At 40.5% G+C, this 18,299-nt stretch overlaps 1 protein-coding gene across 1 annotated transcript in view; it reads left to right on the forward strand.

The window, feature by feature from the left end:
- LOC126095739 (S-phase kinase-associated protein 2-like) overlaps positions 1–18,299 on the forward strand; it is a 188,316-nt gene that overhangs the window by 37,496 nt on the left and 132,521 nt on the right. Inside the window, exon 3 of the mRNA XM_049910508.1 lies at positions 12,501–12,787. Coding sequence (XP_049766465.1) covers positions 12,501–12,787 — 287 coding nt within the window. The remainder of the gene's footprint in view (positions 1–12,500; positions 12,788–18,299) is intronic.

Consider the following 18,299-nt stretch of genomic DNA (forward strand, 5'->3'; position numbering starts at 1 on the left):
CTAATGTTCAGATACCATATTAATAGTGAGCTGCTTGACACAGTTGCACCATTTAAACATCTAGACTTACATTTACAGAGCGACTTGAGATGCAACATACACATAAGATTGGTTGTAGTGAGAGTGAACGGTGGATTTCAGTTTATTGGGAGGATTCTAGGAAAATGCAGCTCATCTATAAGGGAGACTGTACAGAGCACTTGTCACCCTTTTGTGAGTACTGCTCAAGTGTTTGGAATTTCCACCAGGTCTAATTAAAGGAAGACATTGAAGCAATTCAGAATTGTGTGCTGGTAGATTTGTTATCAGTAGGTTCGATCCATACATTAGTATTGTAGAAATGCACTGTGAACTGAAATGGGAATTCATAGAGACAACACAACATTCTTTATGTAAAACATTATTGAGAAAGTTTGAAGAACTGACATTTGCCACCAATGTAAGTCTTGCATGAAAACTGCGAAAACAAGAAGAAACTTCTTGGCAGATTAAAGCTGTGCGCCCGACCGAGACTTGAACTCGGGACCTTTGCCTTTCGCGGGCAAGTGCTCGGTCGGGCGCACAGTTTTAATCTGCCAGGAAGTTTCATATCAGCGCACACTCCGCTGCAGAGTGAAAATCTCATTCTGGAAGACGAGAGAAATTTGGACTCATATACAGAGGCATATAGACAATCATTTTTTTTTCTTCACTCCAATTTTGCTAGTAAATCAGAAAATGGAATGGCTAGCAGTGCTAAAAGGTCCTTCCACCCCCACTACACACCATATGGTAACATCCAACAAACCCTTAGATCTCGTAATCTTCTTGGTCTAGATCTTCACAAGCTCCTGTCCCATACCCACCCCCATCCCTGTCCCCTTGACTCCCACATCACTCTTTATGCACACACATCCTCTGTTGTGTATGACTATACGCAGTGGTAAGGACAGGTGGGCTTCATAATGGTGCACCAACTGTCATCGTAGAAAAGCTGAACAGGAGTGGAAATGATTAACAAACAAGTTAACACAATGAATAGAAGGTTTACTTAACTTGTATTTCTCCAAGCATACAAATACTCATTACAAATAATGCAGCAACAATTAGAGTCCAGCTCATACAAGAGCAGCTAGGATGAGGCTCGCTGAACTAAGCACGAGCAATGTTGTTGTAGCGTTGAGGCTCCAAGTGCAAGTGGGGTGTGTGGCTGCTGCTGCCGACAATCCTATACCAAGGTGGCATAAGGCTCTCATAGTCCACAGCTGCCGGAGGCGTAGCTCAGTAGGCACACACCATTTAGTCCGGTGGATCCTGCACAACCACTATGACAGCCGCCGGATGGTATCATTATGAGGTACCACATCCCTGCCCCCCAACCTTCTCACCATCGTTGTGTAGTGTAGTGTGAACATTGCCGGGGGACGCAGCGCTGGAAGCAGGTGGCAATATGGAGACACTATCCTCAGCTGAGGCCAGTGCCGAGATTCTGGTGGGGTGTCAGCAATCCTATCAGTCCCTGCAGTAAAAAGAGAGAACAACAAAGAAGTCATACAGTGGTGTCTTGCTCCCAGTGCCTCCATCCACCATGCAGCCTGAAAGACTGAATCATTTGTTTCATACTTTGCTGGCCTAGGCAGAATGCACACCACCCACTGTGGTGGGTGCAGCAACTGAAGCCATCTGTCCATGTAACAACTCTGCTGGCGATGGTCCATTGTGTAGCTTGGAGTGGTAGGAAGACAAGAATTACAACAGAGCTTGATCACATGTGTGGGAGACATGAAGTTTGTGCATCTGTTGCTTAAATATTCATGGAAAGCATTCAGTTTTGCCTTTGGATTACGTGTGAAATGGTGCACATGTGATGTGGTTAATGCCAGAGGGGTGCAAAACTGTTCAAACATGGCCACAACAAATTGAGGTCCACTGCCAGTCACAAGCATTTCAGACTGTCCCTCAAAGCAAAAAATCAGCGACAGGCTGTGGCTTGTGGAACAAGCCATAATAGAGTTATAGGAACCATGATGGGAAATTTGCTGAAAGTGCCAGCAAAGATGAGCCAACATCTATTCCAGTAAGGACTCAAAATCCAAGTGCAAGCATTACTTAGGTGCTTGAGGTATGGGCCATTCAAAGAACTGCTGAGGTGGAGCTGACTGATGTTCAGCACAGGCTTGGCACTGGGAAGTCAACTGTTCAATTTGTGAATCCAGACTGTGTGCAGTGCAATGATGTCACACTACTTGCTAGGTGCAAATGACATCCCAGTGTCCTTGATTTATCAAACAAAGGACATCAATCTGGAGAACCACAACACATGATTGGTCATTATCAGCATGAAGCAAAATGACACCTTGGCAACTGCAAGGGGATACCTGCAGACAAAGTATTGGTGAACCACAGAGCTATGAATCTGTGTGCTGAATGTGGCCAACCATTGCAGATGTAGTGCAACAGAATCTGCAAGTCAGGAACTGCTGCTGTGGCGCTGGCAATTTGCCGGTGATTAAGTGAAAACTATGCAAAACATCTGTGTCTTGTGCGTCAATATAACAAGAAGAAGTAGAGGACTCATAAAATGTTGAATCTGGGCCAACAAGGAGAGGAGAAAGAGCATCTGTGTTGGCATGCTTAAAGGTGGGCCGATACACAATTTGCTAGTGGTAATTTGACAAAAGAAGAGTCCATCGTTGCAGCTTCTGCACTGTGTGAGCTGGGAGTAACTGAGAATGGCTAAACAATGATTGTGGAGATTTATGGTCAGTCAACAAGTAAAATTTTCCACAAAAAAGATAATGGTAAAACTTAGTGACACCACAGACAATGGTGAGAGCCTCCTTTTCGGTCTGTGAATAATTATATTGAGCTTTGTTCAATAACTTCAAAGCAAAGGCAGTTGGCCTGTCAACAGAACCAAATTTATGCATAAAACTGCACCGATGCTGTTAAAGGAAGCATCCACAACCAAGACCACAGGTTTTTTTGGATCAAATTGAACAAGCCATCGATCACTAAGTAAAGAGTCTTTCAGCTTCTAGAAAGCAGACTGACATTCTTGTGACCAAACAAAAGAAACCTTTTTCCTGTGCAAGCAATGCAAGGGAGCCACGATTTGAACAGTGTTTGGAATAAATTTGTATGTAATATGTGAGTGTCAGAGATACAGATTGCAATCTTGCACACTGCATGGGGGTGGAAGGTCATGGATAGTAAGAAAATATGATTGAAACGGGTGAGTACCCTGGCTATTAATGACGCGTCCTAAGTACTTAATTCAGTCAGAGAAAACATACATTTGTCTCTGCTATATTTGAGACCAGCTGCAGACAACACTTTTAAAAGAATGCAAAGATCGCTAATGAGTTTATCAGGAGTGTGAGGATTTGAGCAAAAATTAACTTTTATGGTCAACTTCTCCAGAACGCGCTGGAATATGGCGGGTGCAGAAGCACTGCCAAATGGCAGTACCAAACATTTGAAGAGATCCACGTAAGTATTAATCACAAAGACTTGTTATGACTGCTCATTCACAGGAATTTGTAAGCAAGCATCACACAAACCAATTTTAGAAAGGTAATGACTCGCACCCAAATTATCCATCAGTTCTCGTGGATGCAGCAAGGGATGACTGTCAATGACTGTTTGAAGATTCACAGTTTTCTTAAAATCATTGCACAAAAGGTGTCTGCTGGACAGCTTCTGTGGAATAACAAGAGGGGATGCCCACTGACTGGCAGTGATGAATGCTATGACCATCTGTTCTTGAAGAGCCTGAAGGACAGGACAAGCTCTAACAAAATGAGGGTGTGCATTGTTCCTTATTGTGATATGGACAGCAAAATTATTGGCTTTGTGTAAACCCTCAGAAAACAAATTCTGAAATTCTGCACATAACTGTGCAATACTCTCCTGAGGATCAAAGGAAGAAACTGAAAGTACATTGTTATGAATGCTTAACACAAACAAATCAAAAGAGTCTAGACCATAAGTATTAGCAATGTCTCAGGAGGAAAGCATTGCAAATGTCATTGTCTTCGTGAAATTTCGGAAAGTTGTGGGAAGGCAACAAGTGCCTAAGGCAGAAATGTTTTGGCTGTTATATGGTGTTAGTGTATGATGTGATGTGCACAGCTTAGGTCTGGCAAGCAATTCGCAAGTGCTATAGTTTAGCAAACTCACTGAAGCCCCAATGCCAAGTTGCAAATGGACTGATTGTCCAGCAGTTGTAAGAGATAAAAAAAACTTTGTAGCCCTCACATACCAATGCAGATGAGTTGTGTGCCTTTCTTAAATGGCTGTTGCACTGCTGTTTTGCACTAACGACACTGTGGGGCTCTGAAAACACACTACACAGTGCTTGTGACTTTGATTTGCATGGAGGACACGGGTTTATGCGAGCACTGTGGCTGTGGCCGGCTGGGCTGCTGTTTGTGGGCCAGCTACGATGCCTGCTTCCTGTGTCTATCTACAGAACAAACAGGTTCTACCTCAAAACTCTCTGCTGCACTTTCACAGGAATCCTGATAGTCTCAAATCTGCAAAACCTGTTGCAAGGAAGGGTCTGGATGTTTAAGAATCTGTTCCTGAATTCAAGAGTCAACTACATTGTGCATAATGGCATCACAAATCATTGCTTCTTTGTAGTAATTGCCACAGTCACATTTGAATCTATACTGTCTAGTAAGGCCTTGTAGTTCAGTCACCCACTGAGGGTATGTCTGTCCTTATTGCTTATGCTACCTAAAAAATCTGTAACAGGCAGCTGCCACTTGAACCATGTCCTCATAACTAGTTCAGGGTGGAATCTGGGAAAAAGTTTGTTGCATAGCTGATAAACCGTCACTCCCGCTGTGAATAAGAAATAAGAATGTTTGTCAGTACATTGTATGTGATGTGTTGCAATGTGCACGTTGAACTGTGCAAGGTACTCTGTCCAGTATTCCTTCATCTTGTCAAACTCATAAAACAGCAGCAGATATGCAGGTGTTGTTGTTGCCACTGGGTAAAGCACTTCCGTCATTTGTTTACTCTGAAGCTGAATAAATTGAGTTAGATCAAGTGCAAGTGGCGTAGCAGGTGATTGTGGCTTGGCAGCATTGTAACTAAGCAATGCAGAAAATAACAAAACAATTAAGCAATGCACAAATGCAAACAGCGAAAAGCAAAAATAGTACAGAGAAAACAAAAGGGGGTAAGGCAAACACTAGGTATCCTAAAGACAAGAAATAGAGAAAGCCACTAACAGCAGAAACTAAACAAAAAGATGAGAGAACAGGAAGAAAGAAACTCAAAGATTGCCACACGCAGGCTCGATGACACATCGCTAGATTTGTTGTGTACGACTCCATTTGCAATGGTCAGAAGAGGTGGGCTACAGGGTGGTGAGGTGTCTGTCATCGTAGAAAAGCTGGACAGGAGCAAAAATAATTAGTGAACAAGTTGTCACAGTGAACAGAAGGTTTACTTAACTTGTATTTCTCCAAATGTACAAAGACTCATTACAAATAATGCTGCAAGACTTTGGGTCCAGTTCATAAAATAACATCTGGATGTGGCTTGCTGTACTGAGCCCAAATGGTGATCTCATAACAATGAGGTTCCAAGTGCTGGTGAGGTGAGTGGCTGCCGCCGGCCATCCTATGTTGTAGCGATGGAGGACACTCGTACTCCAGAGTGGTTGAAGGCATGGCTCTGCAGGCACGCATCACTATGTCTGCCAGATCCCACGTGACCCCTATCAATGTCAAATGGAAACTTGCAATTCTGTTGTTGTGACACCCTTGGGGTAGTATCAATATGTGATAGCACAACCTCCTTTCCACAATCTTCCTCTGTCTCTGTTCTGTCTTCCCTGCTCAGTCCATGTCATTGTGTGCTTCATTAACTCCTGCTGGCTACACCACAGTCTGCTTGCTGATACCATATGCCTATCTTATACTCATACTGCCTCTCCCTCCCAGCTGTCAGCTACCCTTCCCTCCAATCCTCCCTTCCTGCTCCCTACTTCCTTTTCCACTTATCAGCTTCACCAACTCAGTCCATCTCTCGAATCAAATTGTGGTTCCTGTGGTGTGTGTGTGTGTGTGTGTTTTCTAATAGTTATGTAGAAAATTCATCCAAAAGCTCAGCAGCATTCAGTCTTGTTCATGTGTCTGTTGACAGCTCAACACCTCAACTGTGTGGTGAGTTGCTGCCATAACTCCTTCCATTATTTATAAAGACTAATATACCCATTTTTATTTAGTTAAAGATAGCATGTGATATAGAAATTTGTGAATCCCCAGCATGGAGCCAGAGACACACACAATTTGTTTATGCATAGCCTATAAGCTCTCTTGTTCTACATTATTTCAGTAGAATTTGTTCAGATGATCTGTAGAACTTGGATTTAACCAATTAATAAGTAAAATCTTATTGCATAAATGGCTGGGAGGCACTGAAGGGCAGATTCAGCCACCTAATTGGAAAGGATTTTCCTATCCTTTGCATCTCCAGGCACCTTTCATTCATGAAGTATGAGAACGATGTGGGTAAGTGTAGATGTCTGAAATGCGTGTGTGTAGAATGTAGCATGATGTTTATCCTTCTCTCGAAGGGAAACCCAGTGCTGGCAATAGCCTGCTTCTCTTGAAGAGCACCCAGGGGCTGCCCATCTTAATGTCCGCATCTGACAGAGGGATGACAATAAACAGTGTCGCATGCCCTCACTTGATGAAACACTGTGGAGAGGTTTGCAGTACATTGGCGCAAAGACTAGTGATTAGGGACTTTACACCACCACACTGTAAAGGCAAATGAAAAATTGTCAACAGCATGCAGCATAACTGGATGGTCTCCCATCCAAATACTGGCCACTCCCGGTGGTGCTTAACTTCAGGGATCAGATGGGAACTGGTGTACCCACCTTGGGGTGGCTCTTGACAAACCAATTATTAAGTTCCGTGGAGCACAACTGTTTGACATATTCAAGAAAGAATGCATGTCTTTGTACATGTTGTGGAAGGATGATAAGAACAAGGTAAGAAAGATTAGGGTTTATTCAGAGGCTTAAAGGTAGTCATTTTGCCAACACTTGTTGCTAGCTGAACACACAAGTGAAGGATAAGTAGTGGTATGACCTTTTCCAGAGTGAGTAGCAACTTACAGCTGTTTTCTGTGGTAGTGTGGTGTATGGGAAGGTGTAATTGTTGAGTGACTGTAGGAGTATACAAAATGTCTTAGACAGAATTTCTAGCTGATGCAATGAATGACAACTTGCTCTAAATGTAGAAGAGTGTGAGCTAATACAGATGACTAGGAAAAATAATCCTGTAATGTTTGGGCCGGCTGGTGTGGCCGTGCGGTTAAAGGCACTTCAGTCTGGAACCGCGTGACCGCTACGGTCGCAGGTTCGAATCCTGCCTCGGGCATGGATGTGTGTGATGTCCTTAGGTTAGTTAGGTTTAATTAGTTGTAAGTTCTAGGCGACTGATGACCTCAGAAGTTAAGTCGCATAGTGCTCAGAGCCATTTAAACCATTTCGTAATGTTTGAATACAACATTAGCAGGATACTGCTCGACACAGTCGCACCGATTAAATATGTAGACATAATGTTACAAAGCAATATGAAATGGAATGAGCACATCAGGTTGGAAGTAAGGAAGGTGCATGCTTAACTTCATTTTATTTGGAAAGTTTTGGGAAGGTGTAGCTCATCCATAAAGGAGACAGTATATAAAATGCTAGCTAGTGTGAAACTTTCTTCAGTATTTTTCAAGTGTTTATCCCCACCAGGTTGGATTTAAGAAAGACACTGAAGAAGCAATTCAGAAGCATGCTGCTAGATTTGTTACCAGTTGGTTTAATCAGCATGCATGTTTTATAGATTTGCTTTGTGAAGTCAAATGGGAATCCTTGGAGGGAAGACAATTCTCTTTTTGAAAGGCATTACTGTGGAAATTTACTCTTTTTGCAAGGTATTACTTTGGGAATTTAGAGAACTGGCATTTGATGTTGACTGCAGAATCATTCTACTGTTGTCAACATACATTTTATATAAGGACCACGAAGATAAGACACGAGAAATTAGGGCTCTTACGGAGCCTTGTGGACAGTCGTTTTTCCCCTCATTCTGTTTGCAAGTGAAACAGGAAAGGAAATGACTATTAGTAGTGTGTGGACTCTCCGTCACACACCGCACAGTGGCATACAGAGTATGTATGTAGATGTAGTGTACAGTATACATTGGCTTCTGCATTATTTCATCTACATCTATATAGATACTCCACAAGCCACTGCATGGCATGTGGCAGAGAGTACGCTGTACCACAACTAGTCATTTGATTTCCTGTTCCACTTGCAAATAGAGTGAGGGAAAAGCAACTGCCTATGTGCCTCCTTATGTGCTATAATTTCTTGTATCTTATCTTTTTGGTCCTTACACACAATGTATGTTGACGTCAGTAGAATGGTTCAACAGTTAGCTTCAAATGCTGGTCCTCTAAATTTTCTAGTTGTGTTCCTTGAATAGAACATCACCTTTCCTACAGGGTTCCCCAGTGAGTTCCCAAAACATCTCTGTAATATTTACATGTTGTTTGAACCTATCGATAACAAATCTAGCAGCCCACCTCTCAGTTGCTTCATTGTCTTTCTTTAATCTGACCTGGTACGGATCTCAAACACTTGAGCAGTGCTCAAGAATATGTCACAAGAGCATCCTACATGCATTCTCTTTTACAGATGAACCACACTTTTCCTAAAATTCTTCCAATAAATGGAAGTCAACCATTCACCTTCCATGCCACTGCCATCACATGCTCATGCCATTTCATATCCCTTTGCAATGTTGTGCCCAGATGTTTAAACATTGTGACAGTGTGAAGCAGAACACTACGAATACTGTATCCAATAATTACAGGTTTGTTTTTTCCTACTCTTCCACAATAACTTGCGTTTTTCTATATTTAGAGCTAGCTGCCATTCTTCACACCAACTAGAAATTTTGTCTAAGTCATCTTGTATCCTTCTACAATCACTGAACTTCGACACCTTACCATGTGCCACAGCATTGTCAGCAAACAACCACAGATCTCTGCCCGTTCTGTCTGCCAAATGGTTTATGTAACAGTATTATTAAAAGGAAAGTTGCTACTCCCATATAGCGATGATGCTGAGACACAGATAGGCACAACAAAAAGACCGTCACAGTGTAAGCTTTTGTCCAAAAGGCCTTTGTTGAAAATAGATGACACACACACACACACACACACACACACACACACACAAACAAACAAACAAACTTAAAAGGTGTCAGTTGCATTTGTGTATGTGTGTGTGTGTGTGTGTGTGTGTGTGTATGTGTGTGTGTCTGTCTGTCTGTCTCTCTGTCTGTCTGTTTTTGACAAAGGCTTTGTTGGCTGAAAGCTTATATTGTGACAGTCTTTTTGTTGTGTCTATCTGCGACTTAGCATCTTCGCCATATGGTGAGTAGCAGTTTTCCTTTTCACAATTTTGTTACATTCCATCCTGGAAATTCCATTGTTTAAATGCTTTCTGTAATCATCTTGTGGTGCAGTTCTTCTTGTTAAGTCCGTGCTTGCTACAAAAATGGGATGAGAAATTCTGCCTTATGCAAGACTCCTTTTTTTCTGTTTTGTTTCACCCATACATGTTTCAGCACTTTTGTACTATCTTCAGTGGGTTTAATTTTTATTTTTTGATGTAGAATTGTTGTTACATATTAACATTTGTGTTGTTTATAACATTATGTCAAAGTTCCATTTATAGCTTAATTGGCGAAAGGTGGATGTATGCATTAGTTTACATACCTTAAATGATGCTATTGTCCATTTATTTTGGTAGCTATTCTGCTACACAATATACAAATTGTCATTTTCAAACAGCAAAACATAATTTATTTATCACTCATTTCATTCTGGAAACATCCCCCAGGCTGCGGTAAGCCATGTCTCCGCAATATCCTTTCTTCCAGTAGTGCTAGTCCTGCAAGTCCTGCAAGTTTCACAGGAGAACGTCTGTGAAGTTTGGAAGGCAGGAGACGAGGTACTGGCGGAAGTAAAATTGTAAGGACGGGTCGTGAGTCGTGCTTAGGTAGCTCAGCTGGTAGAGCACTTGCCCATGAAAGGCAAAGGTCCCGAGTTCGAGTCTCGGTCTGGCATACAGTTTTAATCTGCGAGGAAGTTTCAACACAAATGTTAATATGTGACAACAATTTTACAGTTAAAAATAAAAATTAAATCCACAGAAGAGAGCACAAAAGTGCTGAAACATGTATGGGTGAAACGAAACAGAAAAAAAGGTGTCTTGCATAAGGCGGAATTTCTCATCCCATTTCCCCATAAATGGTTTTTGTATGTAGAGAACAATAGCAGTCCGTATCACATTTCCCTGGAGCACTGTCGACGATACCCTTGCCTCTGATGAATACTCGCCATTGAGGACCACATACTGGGTTGTATAACTTAAAAAGTCTTCGAGCCACTCACATATCTGTGAACCTATTCCATATGCTTATACCTTCATTAACAGCTTGTGATCGGTCACCATGTGAAACAATTTCCAGAAATCTAGAAATATGCACTCTGCCTGTGGCCCTCTGTCCATAGTTTGCAGTATATCCTGTGAGAAAAGGGCAAGCTGAGTTTTGCATGAATAATGCTTTCTAAAACCATGCTGATCAGTGGACATAAGCTTCCCAGTCTCAAGAAGATTTATTAAATCTGAACTGAGAATATGTTCACAGATTCTGCAGCAAATTGAAGTTAGGGATACTGGTCTGTAATTTTATGGTTCATTCTTTTACCTTTGTATATACAGGAGTCAACTGTGCTTTTTTCCAGTCACTTGGGAGTTTGCCCTGGGTGAAAGATTCGCAATAAATGCCATACAATATTCTTTCCAAATTGGACTTAGTAACTTATTTGCTTTCAGATCTTTCAGTTGTTTCTCTACACTACGGATGCTTATTACTATGTCATCCATAGAGGAATTGTCCGATGGTCAAATGACGGTATGTTTGTATGATTCTCCTGCATGAATGATTTATTGAATGTGAAATTTAAATTTCAGCTTTTGTTTTGCTATCTTCAGCTGCCACATCGTACCTGACAACAAGGGCTGGATAGGAAGCCTTAGCTCCACCTAGCGATTTTACATGGGAACAGGATTTTCTCGGATTCTTTGCCAGATCTTTTGCTAAGTTGTTACAATGGTAGTTGTTGTATGTTTTGTGCATAGATCTTTTCACAGATGCACAAATCTCTACTAATCTTTGTGTGTCGTCATTTGTGTGTTCTCTTTGGAACCGAGAGTGCAACAGCCTCTGCTTCCTCAGTATGCTTGAAAAGGGCAAGCTGAGTTTTGCATGAGTGATACTTTCTAAAACATAAGCTTCTTGGTTTCAAGAAGATTTATCACATTTGAACTGAGAATATGTTCACGGATTCTGCAGCAATCCGAAGTTAGGGATACTGATCTGCAATTTTATGGTTCCTTTCTTTTGCCTTTGTATATACAGGAGTCACCTTTGCTTTTTTACTGTCACTTGCGACTTTGTGCTAGGTGAAAGACTTGCAATAAATGCAAAGTAGATAAGAGGCCAAAGCCATAGAGTACTCTTTGTAAAATCGAATTGGGATTCCATTCTGACCTAGTGACTTATTTGCTTTCAAACCTTTCAGTTGTTTCTCTACACTAGGGATGCTTATTACTATGTCATGCATACAGGAGTCCATCCAGTGGTCGAATGATGGTATGTGTGTATGATTCTCATGCATGAATGATTTCTTCAATATGAAATTTAAAACTTTGGCTTTCGTTTTGCTATCTTCAACTGCCACATTACAACAAGGGCTGGATAGGAAGCCTTAGGTCCACTTAGTGATTTTACATGGGAACAGAATTTTCTCAGGTGCTCTACCAGATCTTTTGCTAAAGTATGATGGTGGTGGTTGATGTATGCTTTGCACATGGACCTTTTCACAGACTCATGAAACTCTATTAACCTTCGCTTGTCATTGTATGTGTGTTCTCTTTGGAACCGGGAGTGCAACAGCCTCTGCTTCTTCAGCATTTTATGAATTTCATTATTAAACCATATTGGGTCTTTCCCATCCTTAATCCCCTTCCTTGGCTTATAATTCTCCAGACCACAATTTACAATCTGCTTAAACTTTGCCCATAATTCCCCTATGTCCATCTTACTGGCATTAAGTGATGTCAATTCACAGTCTAAGTGAGAGGGTAAAAATTGCTTATCTGGTATCTCCAGCTTTCTTGACTGATTTATTAACTTTAGATGTTGAACTTTTAACAGGTTAAAACTTTTTAGTGACCTTTGTTACTAACCCAGACAACAGAGTTAAGTGAGCCCTACTCACCAAAGGTAGTTATCTAGGTTTGGGTCCGGTCTGGTACTTGCTTTTAACCTATAAAAATTTTTCAACTTTCATAGCAGCATGAATGTTTTAAAATTACTGGCAGTATCTGGTTAAGTGAAAAATAATGCCCATTGCAGGTGAAAGTGACATCATCGCGTCTGGTTAGAGGACGAAGAGCAAAGTTACTGGCAATCAGATCATTGGAAAGTAAAGGAACATGTGTCGAAAAGAGAAAAGTTGAGCCTCTTGTGAACAAAGATGATGTGGACAATGTGACAATTAATGATTTACCAGATGAGCTGCTTCTCAATGTTATGAAGTTCCTGTCAGTGGAGGAACTGCTGATAGCTCAAGAAGTATGCCATCGCTGGGAGCAGCTGACTTATGGACCAAGTGTTTGGTTGAACAAGAGTTTTGTTGTTTGGTAAGTACTGCCCAAGTGAAAATTAATTACTTTAATGGAACTTTAGTTATCAATATCAGTACATGGGCCTTTTATTCATTTATCTGAGTATCCTGTTGGAACTAGAGACTATTGACCCTCCAGCTGCGGGCGAAGCAGATGTGCAGTCAGCAATTTCCATACAATTTCATGGGATCCACAATTATCGTTTCAAATGCAATTTCTTTTCTGTTTGCATATCAGAAGTCACAATTTTACTGTCAAATACTTTTCTGTTGGTTTGGAATGTTGTAGGCTGCTATTCTCCTGCAAAATCTTTTTTTGCTGCTCTTGAATACAGGGGCTTGCTATTTTCCTGGAGCTTGTGTATGGAACCTTGCTTTAAGATGTACAACACTCAGAAAATTTACCAGTAGTTTATTTTGCTTCTATAGTGTTGAACTTGATTTTCAGGTTTCCCTCATTGTTTATGTTAAATGTCAATTAAAATTAACTCTAAAGTAAGTTTTTGGTTTTTTTATACATTCCTATAATTTTATCCTTACAACTGTTCTAACTATCAAATAGAAATACCCCGCAAGTTTCACAGAAAAAACTGAAAATTGCCTACAGTGTAAGGGAATGTATATGGAATAGACATAGTTTAAAGGATTGTATATGGAATACACAGAGCCCATATTCTGTAAGCTGATAAAACTGGTCTACATCTGGCAGAAATTAAGACAGGTTTCAATCATGCTGAGTAAATGACTTCTTCTTTGGGCATTGCAGAAAAAGAAGAGGTGATGAAGTCTCACATAGTTTTGGCAAATACATCCAAAGAAGCAATATGGCAATTAAATTTGTGGTACCACATCTTATGTCATTAGAATTCCTTATCATGCATAAACAAATGGTTGTTGAAGAGGCTTCATCATTTATGCTTGAGTATGAATACTGGCGTTTGATGAATATTTTTATGCTTAATGGAACACCCAGTCATAAGAAGACAGATTTCATATATAGTGTAAGGTATAAAACAGATATGAAGTTTGATTGCTTATGAAGATTGGTTAGCAACACACATTGCATTTGAAAGGAGAGACAGAGCGATCACTTGTCAGTTTATGTGATCGCTCTAAGCTTGTTGACACCAGTGCCTACCAGTTTAAATTGTATATTACAGCACTGAAGATGGTCACTAAGTGACTGAAAATCGATTTTGCAGTTAATAAAACAAAAAAATACAACCAATGCTGTCTCTCCTTTCAAGTATACCCATTATCTGATCATGGTGCATAGGACACTCCATGGAGTCGCCAATCAACATATTGCATTTTATGTATGCAGCAGCTTCAACTGGTCTATTGTGTAGCTTGGCCACCACATAGGCATTGCATGCAAAATTAATCCTTCAGTCTTCACCTGAGTGTGCACCATTTTGAAACTTCATGATAAAAGTTTGGAAAGTAGGAGAGTCATACTGATGAAACTGAAGCTGTGAAGGCAAAGAGTGGATCAGATCTGAATAGCTTACTAGATCACTGATTGAGAAAGGTGAGGTTCTAGCTTTGAGTCTCAGTCCAGCGCACACAGTTTAATCTAAAATCAGGCCTCAACAGTGCACACACTGCTGGAGAGTGAAAGGTTCATTCAGGAATTTTATTTGTTATTCATTAGTTATTGTTTGTCTTTATGTAATGTGGGGTTGTGATAAGTCTGAAAATAAACAATCCTAATGCTTCTGAAGTCAGCCCAGTAATATTTTTCAGTGCAAGAAGATGTAAGAATTCTCTCTGATGTTATGGAATTGCAGCCTATTATACAGTTGATTGTGTTGCACTATCAAGCAATACAGAATGTTGCACTGATAATTTGACAATAATAGTGACCGTCATTGAAGCTTTTGCACCCTGTGGTCAGGAATTTGTTTTGACGGATGAAACAGTGCAGTCAAAGGCTTATGCTGTGAGCAGGAAAAGTTGTCTGCCATACAGGTAATGATGAAACTTGGTGACACAATATATTAGAGCCAGGGCTTCCTTCTCCAGCTGACTATACTTAATCTGAGCACTGTTCAACACTTAGGAAGCAAATGTGTTGGGGCATTCAGTTTTGCCAATTTTGTGGGATAAAACCACCCCATTGCCATGGAATGAGGCATTGACTGCAAGCAAAAATAGTTTGAGTGGATCGTATTGCGTAAGGCAAGGTTGATGAAGCAATGCATTTTTCAAACTTCGAAAAGCTGTGGCAGTTTACATTGCATTAGGAATGAACTTTATGTAGTATGTCAATTTTCCGAGAACAGTTTGCAGTTCACTTAAATTCTTAGGAGATGGCAATTGCTGAATTGGTTGAAAATGTTTCATTGAAGGACGAGCACCATTGGTGTTGATGATGTGTCCTAAGTATTCAATCATTGTGTTGAGAAAAGAACATTTCTGAAAATTACATTTGAGGCCTGCCTCAGTTAAAATTTGAAAAAGATTGTCAAATTTTTAAGGTGGTGTTATGGCGTTTGCCCAGAGACCATTATGTCTTCAAGATAGGACGACACCATAGATGTTACTTGCTCGAGAAATTTTTGAAACAATGCAGACATGGAAGCACTTCTAAAAGGTAGGCATTGATATTCAAACAAGATAGCATGAATATTGGCAGCAAAAAATTTCTTTGTCTCTCTGTCTGGTGGTAATCGAAGATACGCTTTTGCAAGATCAATTTTTGAGAAGAACTGTCCGCCCTATAGGTGATCCAAAATTTCCTGTATATGTGGGAGCAAGTAGGAGTCAATGACTGTCTGTGAATTTACTGTGCATCTGAAATCTTCCCATGTGGCTCATGAATGATTAGGGGTGATGCTCACTGACTTGCTGAAATAGGTTTTAAGATACTCTGAATTTCTGTAGCCATGCTGACATGTAATGCATGAGGTACAGGGCATGCACAGCAAAATTTGGGTTGTGCATTAGCTTTCAGTTAATATGAATGTGAAAATTGTTTGCTCGTCCTAGAGTACCATCGAACAAATGTTGCTACTTGTTGCAGACTTGTTCGAATTGTGGCTTGGGAAATGTTTGTGTCAATGGCATGCACATTGTCTTGTATGTCTGAACCAAAGGAATCAAATGCATCCATGCCTAAAATATTTGGGCTCATGCAAGAGCTAACTACAGTGAAAGAGACTTCCATAGTCGTGTTTTTTTTTATATTGCAGGTAAGCGGCACACTCCAAACACTGAAATGCTGTCGCTGTTATAGGTAATGAGTTGCAGACTTGATGCATAGAAAGACGATTGGCTATTTTTTTCATATGTATCTATGTTAAGCAACTTTACAGAAGCTCTGGTACCTAGTTGAAAACGCACTGACTTTACAAATTTGCAATGTAATTGACAGTTTGCAGTCTGTTCTCTGAATACAATTTCCATTCCATGTTGTGAAAAACTGTTCTCTGTTTCCACAAGTGCACTAAAGCACATTCATGAATTTCAAGATTGGGAGAGCCTTTTTGAAGTGTGTGCCTGTGAGTTATTCACATTAAATGTGTGTGTGTGTACATTTTCTGCACCTTCACTTGTCTGGTTTTTGAGCAGGAGGAGGTGTAGAATCTGAACATGAAATAATATTGATTTCCATCCATTCCAGCTTTGCGTTATTCCTTCATGAAACAGAAAATATATCTAGTCTCTTGCAGCAGACCAGTTTTTTATGTCCTGTGCAATAACAAAATTAGCATTCAGCTTGTCTGAAGAAGCAATTCTTCTGATCATGGGTGACATAGCATTTCACACGACTTGGCTTTACGTGGAGATGGGGCATTGTAATTAGCATTGCACTGGTGTGGCAAATGCTGTGTGTAGTGTGTCTGGCCTTGTTTAAGCGGTGCTGACTTGCGAGTGCTGGGGCCAGGGCTGTGGCTGGGGCGTGGGTTGTTTGTATCAAGTAAAGTGATGACTGGTAGACAGAAATCTTGCTTGACTATATCTTGAACTTCGTGTGCATCGATAACTTCAAGCACTTCACTGAGGCTAGGGTTGCAATGATTTAGAATTTTGCCCATAAATCTCTGATCTGACAGATTCTGAATATTATCATTGTGAAGCATTTCATCCTGATAAGTTGTGCCACAGTTACAAATGAATTTACAGTCTTCAGTCATACCCTGCAATTCTGCAATCCATTCTTTATAGGATTGATCACTGTGATGTTGGTTGCAGAAATATTTATACTGTGCAGCAGCAACATGTATTTGACTCCCAAACAATTCATCTAATCTTGCAGTTATGACCTCACAGGGCTGGGTTTGTGTCTCACTGAGGGGAAACAATTTCACTAGGAAGTGGTAGATGGACACTCACACAGATGAAAAGAAAAATGCAGCATGTGATTCACCTTTAATTTTGTAGTCATCAGAATATTGATGCAGCCGTGGTACATTTTGTTTCCGTGTTTCCTTCATCTCATCAAACTGTCAGAAGGGAAGGGGTAGCAGCTGAATTCCTTCTTTAGCTTCTGACACCTTGTGCTGCTGGGCTGCTTGCAGTTGTATGAAGCAAGGAACTGCTGACAGCAGTTGTTTGTTGACTCTGGAACTGAATAATAGATGTTTGATGCTGCTCAGCACTTAGATGTTGCTCTCCCTGGTTTGCCATGATTCCTTAAATATCTCCACGTAAATATTCAGCTTATATATTTCAAATTAACATACGCACACACACAAAGAGGAATTCAATAGAGAGAAAAAAAATGTCCTGCTGTGGTGCCCGAAGCTCCTTGTTCCACTTTCCATTTGCTCATCACCAGTCTGTCATGTCTTCCTTTGCACGCTGTGTGGTTCTTTAAAATTCAGGTATCACTCTGTTCTACATCTAATATCAAATAGTTAAAATAATACACAATTTTTTTACTGTAGATGCAGTGTAAGCTACTAGCAGTAGATTTGAATGTAGCAATAATATATACAGACACAAAAGATTTATAAACCTGTCACTCTTCAATACAATGTCTGTTCAGAAGATCACAATCCCTGACCACCATGAAAGTCCATAAATGTTATTCAACTGGCCAACACACAAAAATGGAGTCAGTGTATGAATGTTCCAACTTAAGTACACCCACCACTGTAGCTCCAAAGAAGGGTGCTTGCAGTTATGGCAGTGCTCTCGTGCCGCGATGATGACTGTAGGACTTGCAGCAGGATAACTCGTGGTGCATGTATTTGAAAGTGTGGCCGACTGGATAGTGACTGATACCGCAGATGAGAGCTTGTGTGAAGTTTAAAAAGGAGGAGGGAGATTTAGGAAAAATACAAACTGTAAAGGTAGATCATGAGTCTGAACCTCAGTATCTAAGAGAATTGATTCTGAAAGGTGAGAATCTGGCTTCAAGTTCCAGTTCTGTGAACTTGTTTCCTGTAACTTACTTGCTTCATCATGTCATCACAAAATATATCACATCGATCAGTCACTTAGTTTGCCTCTTCTAAGGACTCAAGAATAACTTGTGGGCCGTAATTCCCATCAGCCTCAATTCTTCATGTTCAGATTTT

Source organism: Schistocerca cancellata, chromosome 8 (genome assembly GCF_023864275.1).
Source record: "Schistocerca cancellata isolate TAMUIC-IGC-003103 chromosome 8, iqSchCanc2.1, whole genome shotgun sequence".
Taxonomy (NCBI): domain Eukaryota; kingdom Metazoa; phylum Arthropoda; class Insecta; order Orthoptera; family Acrididae; genus Schistocerca; species Schistocerca cancellata.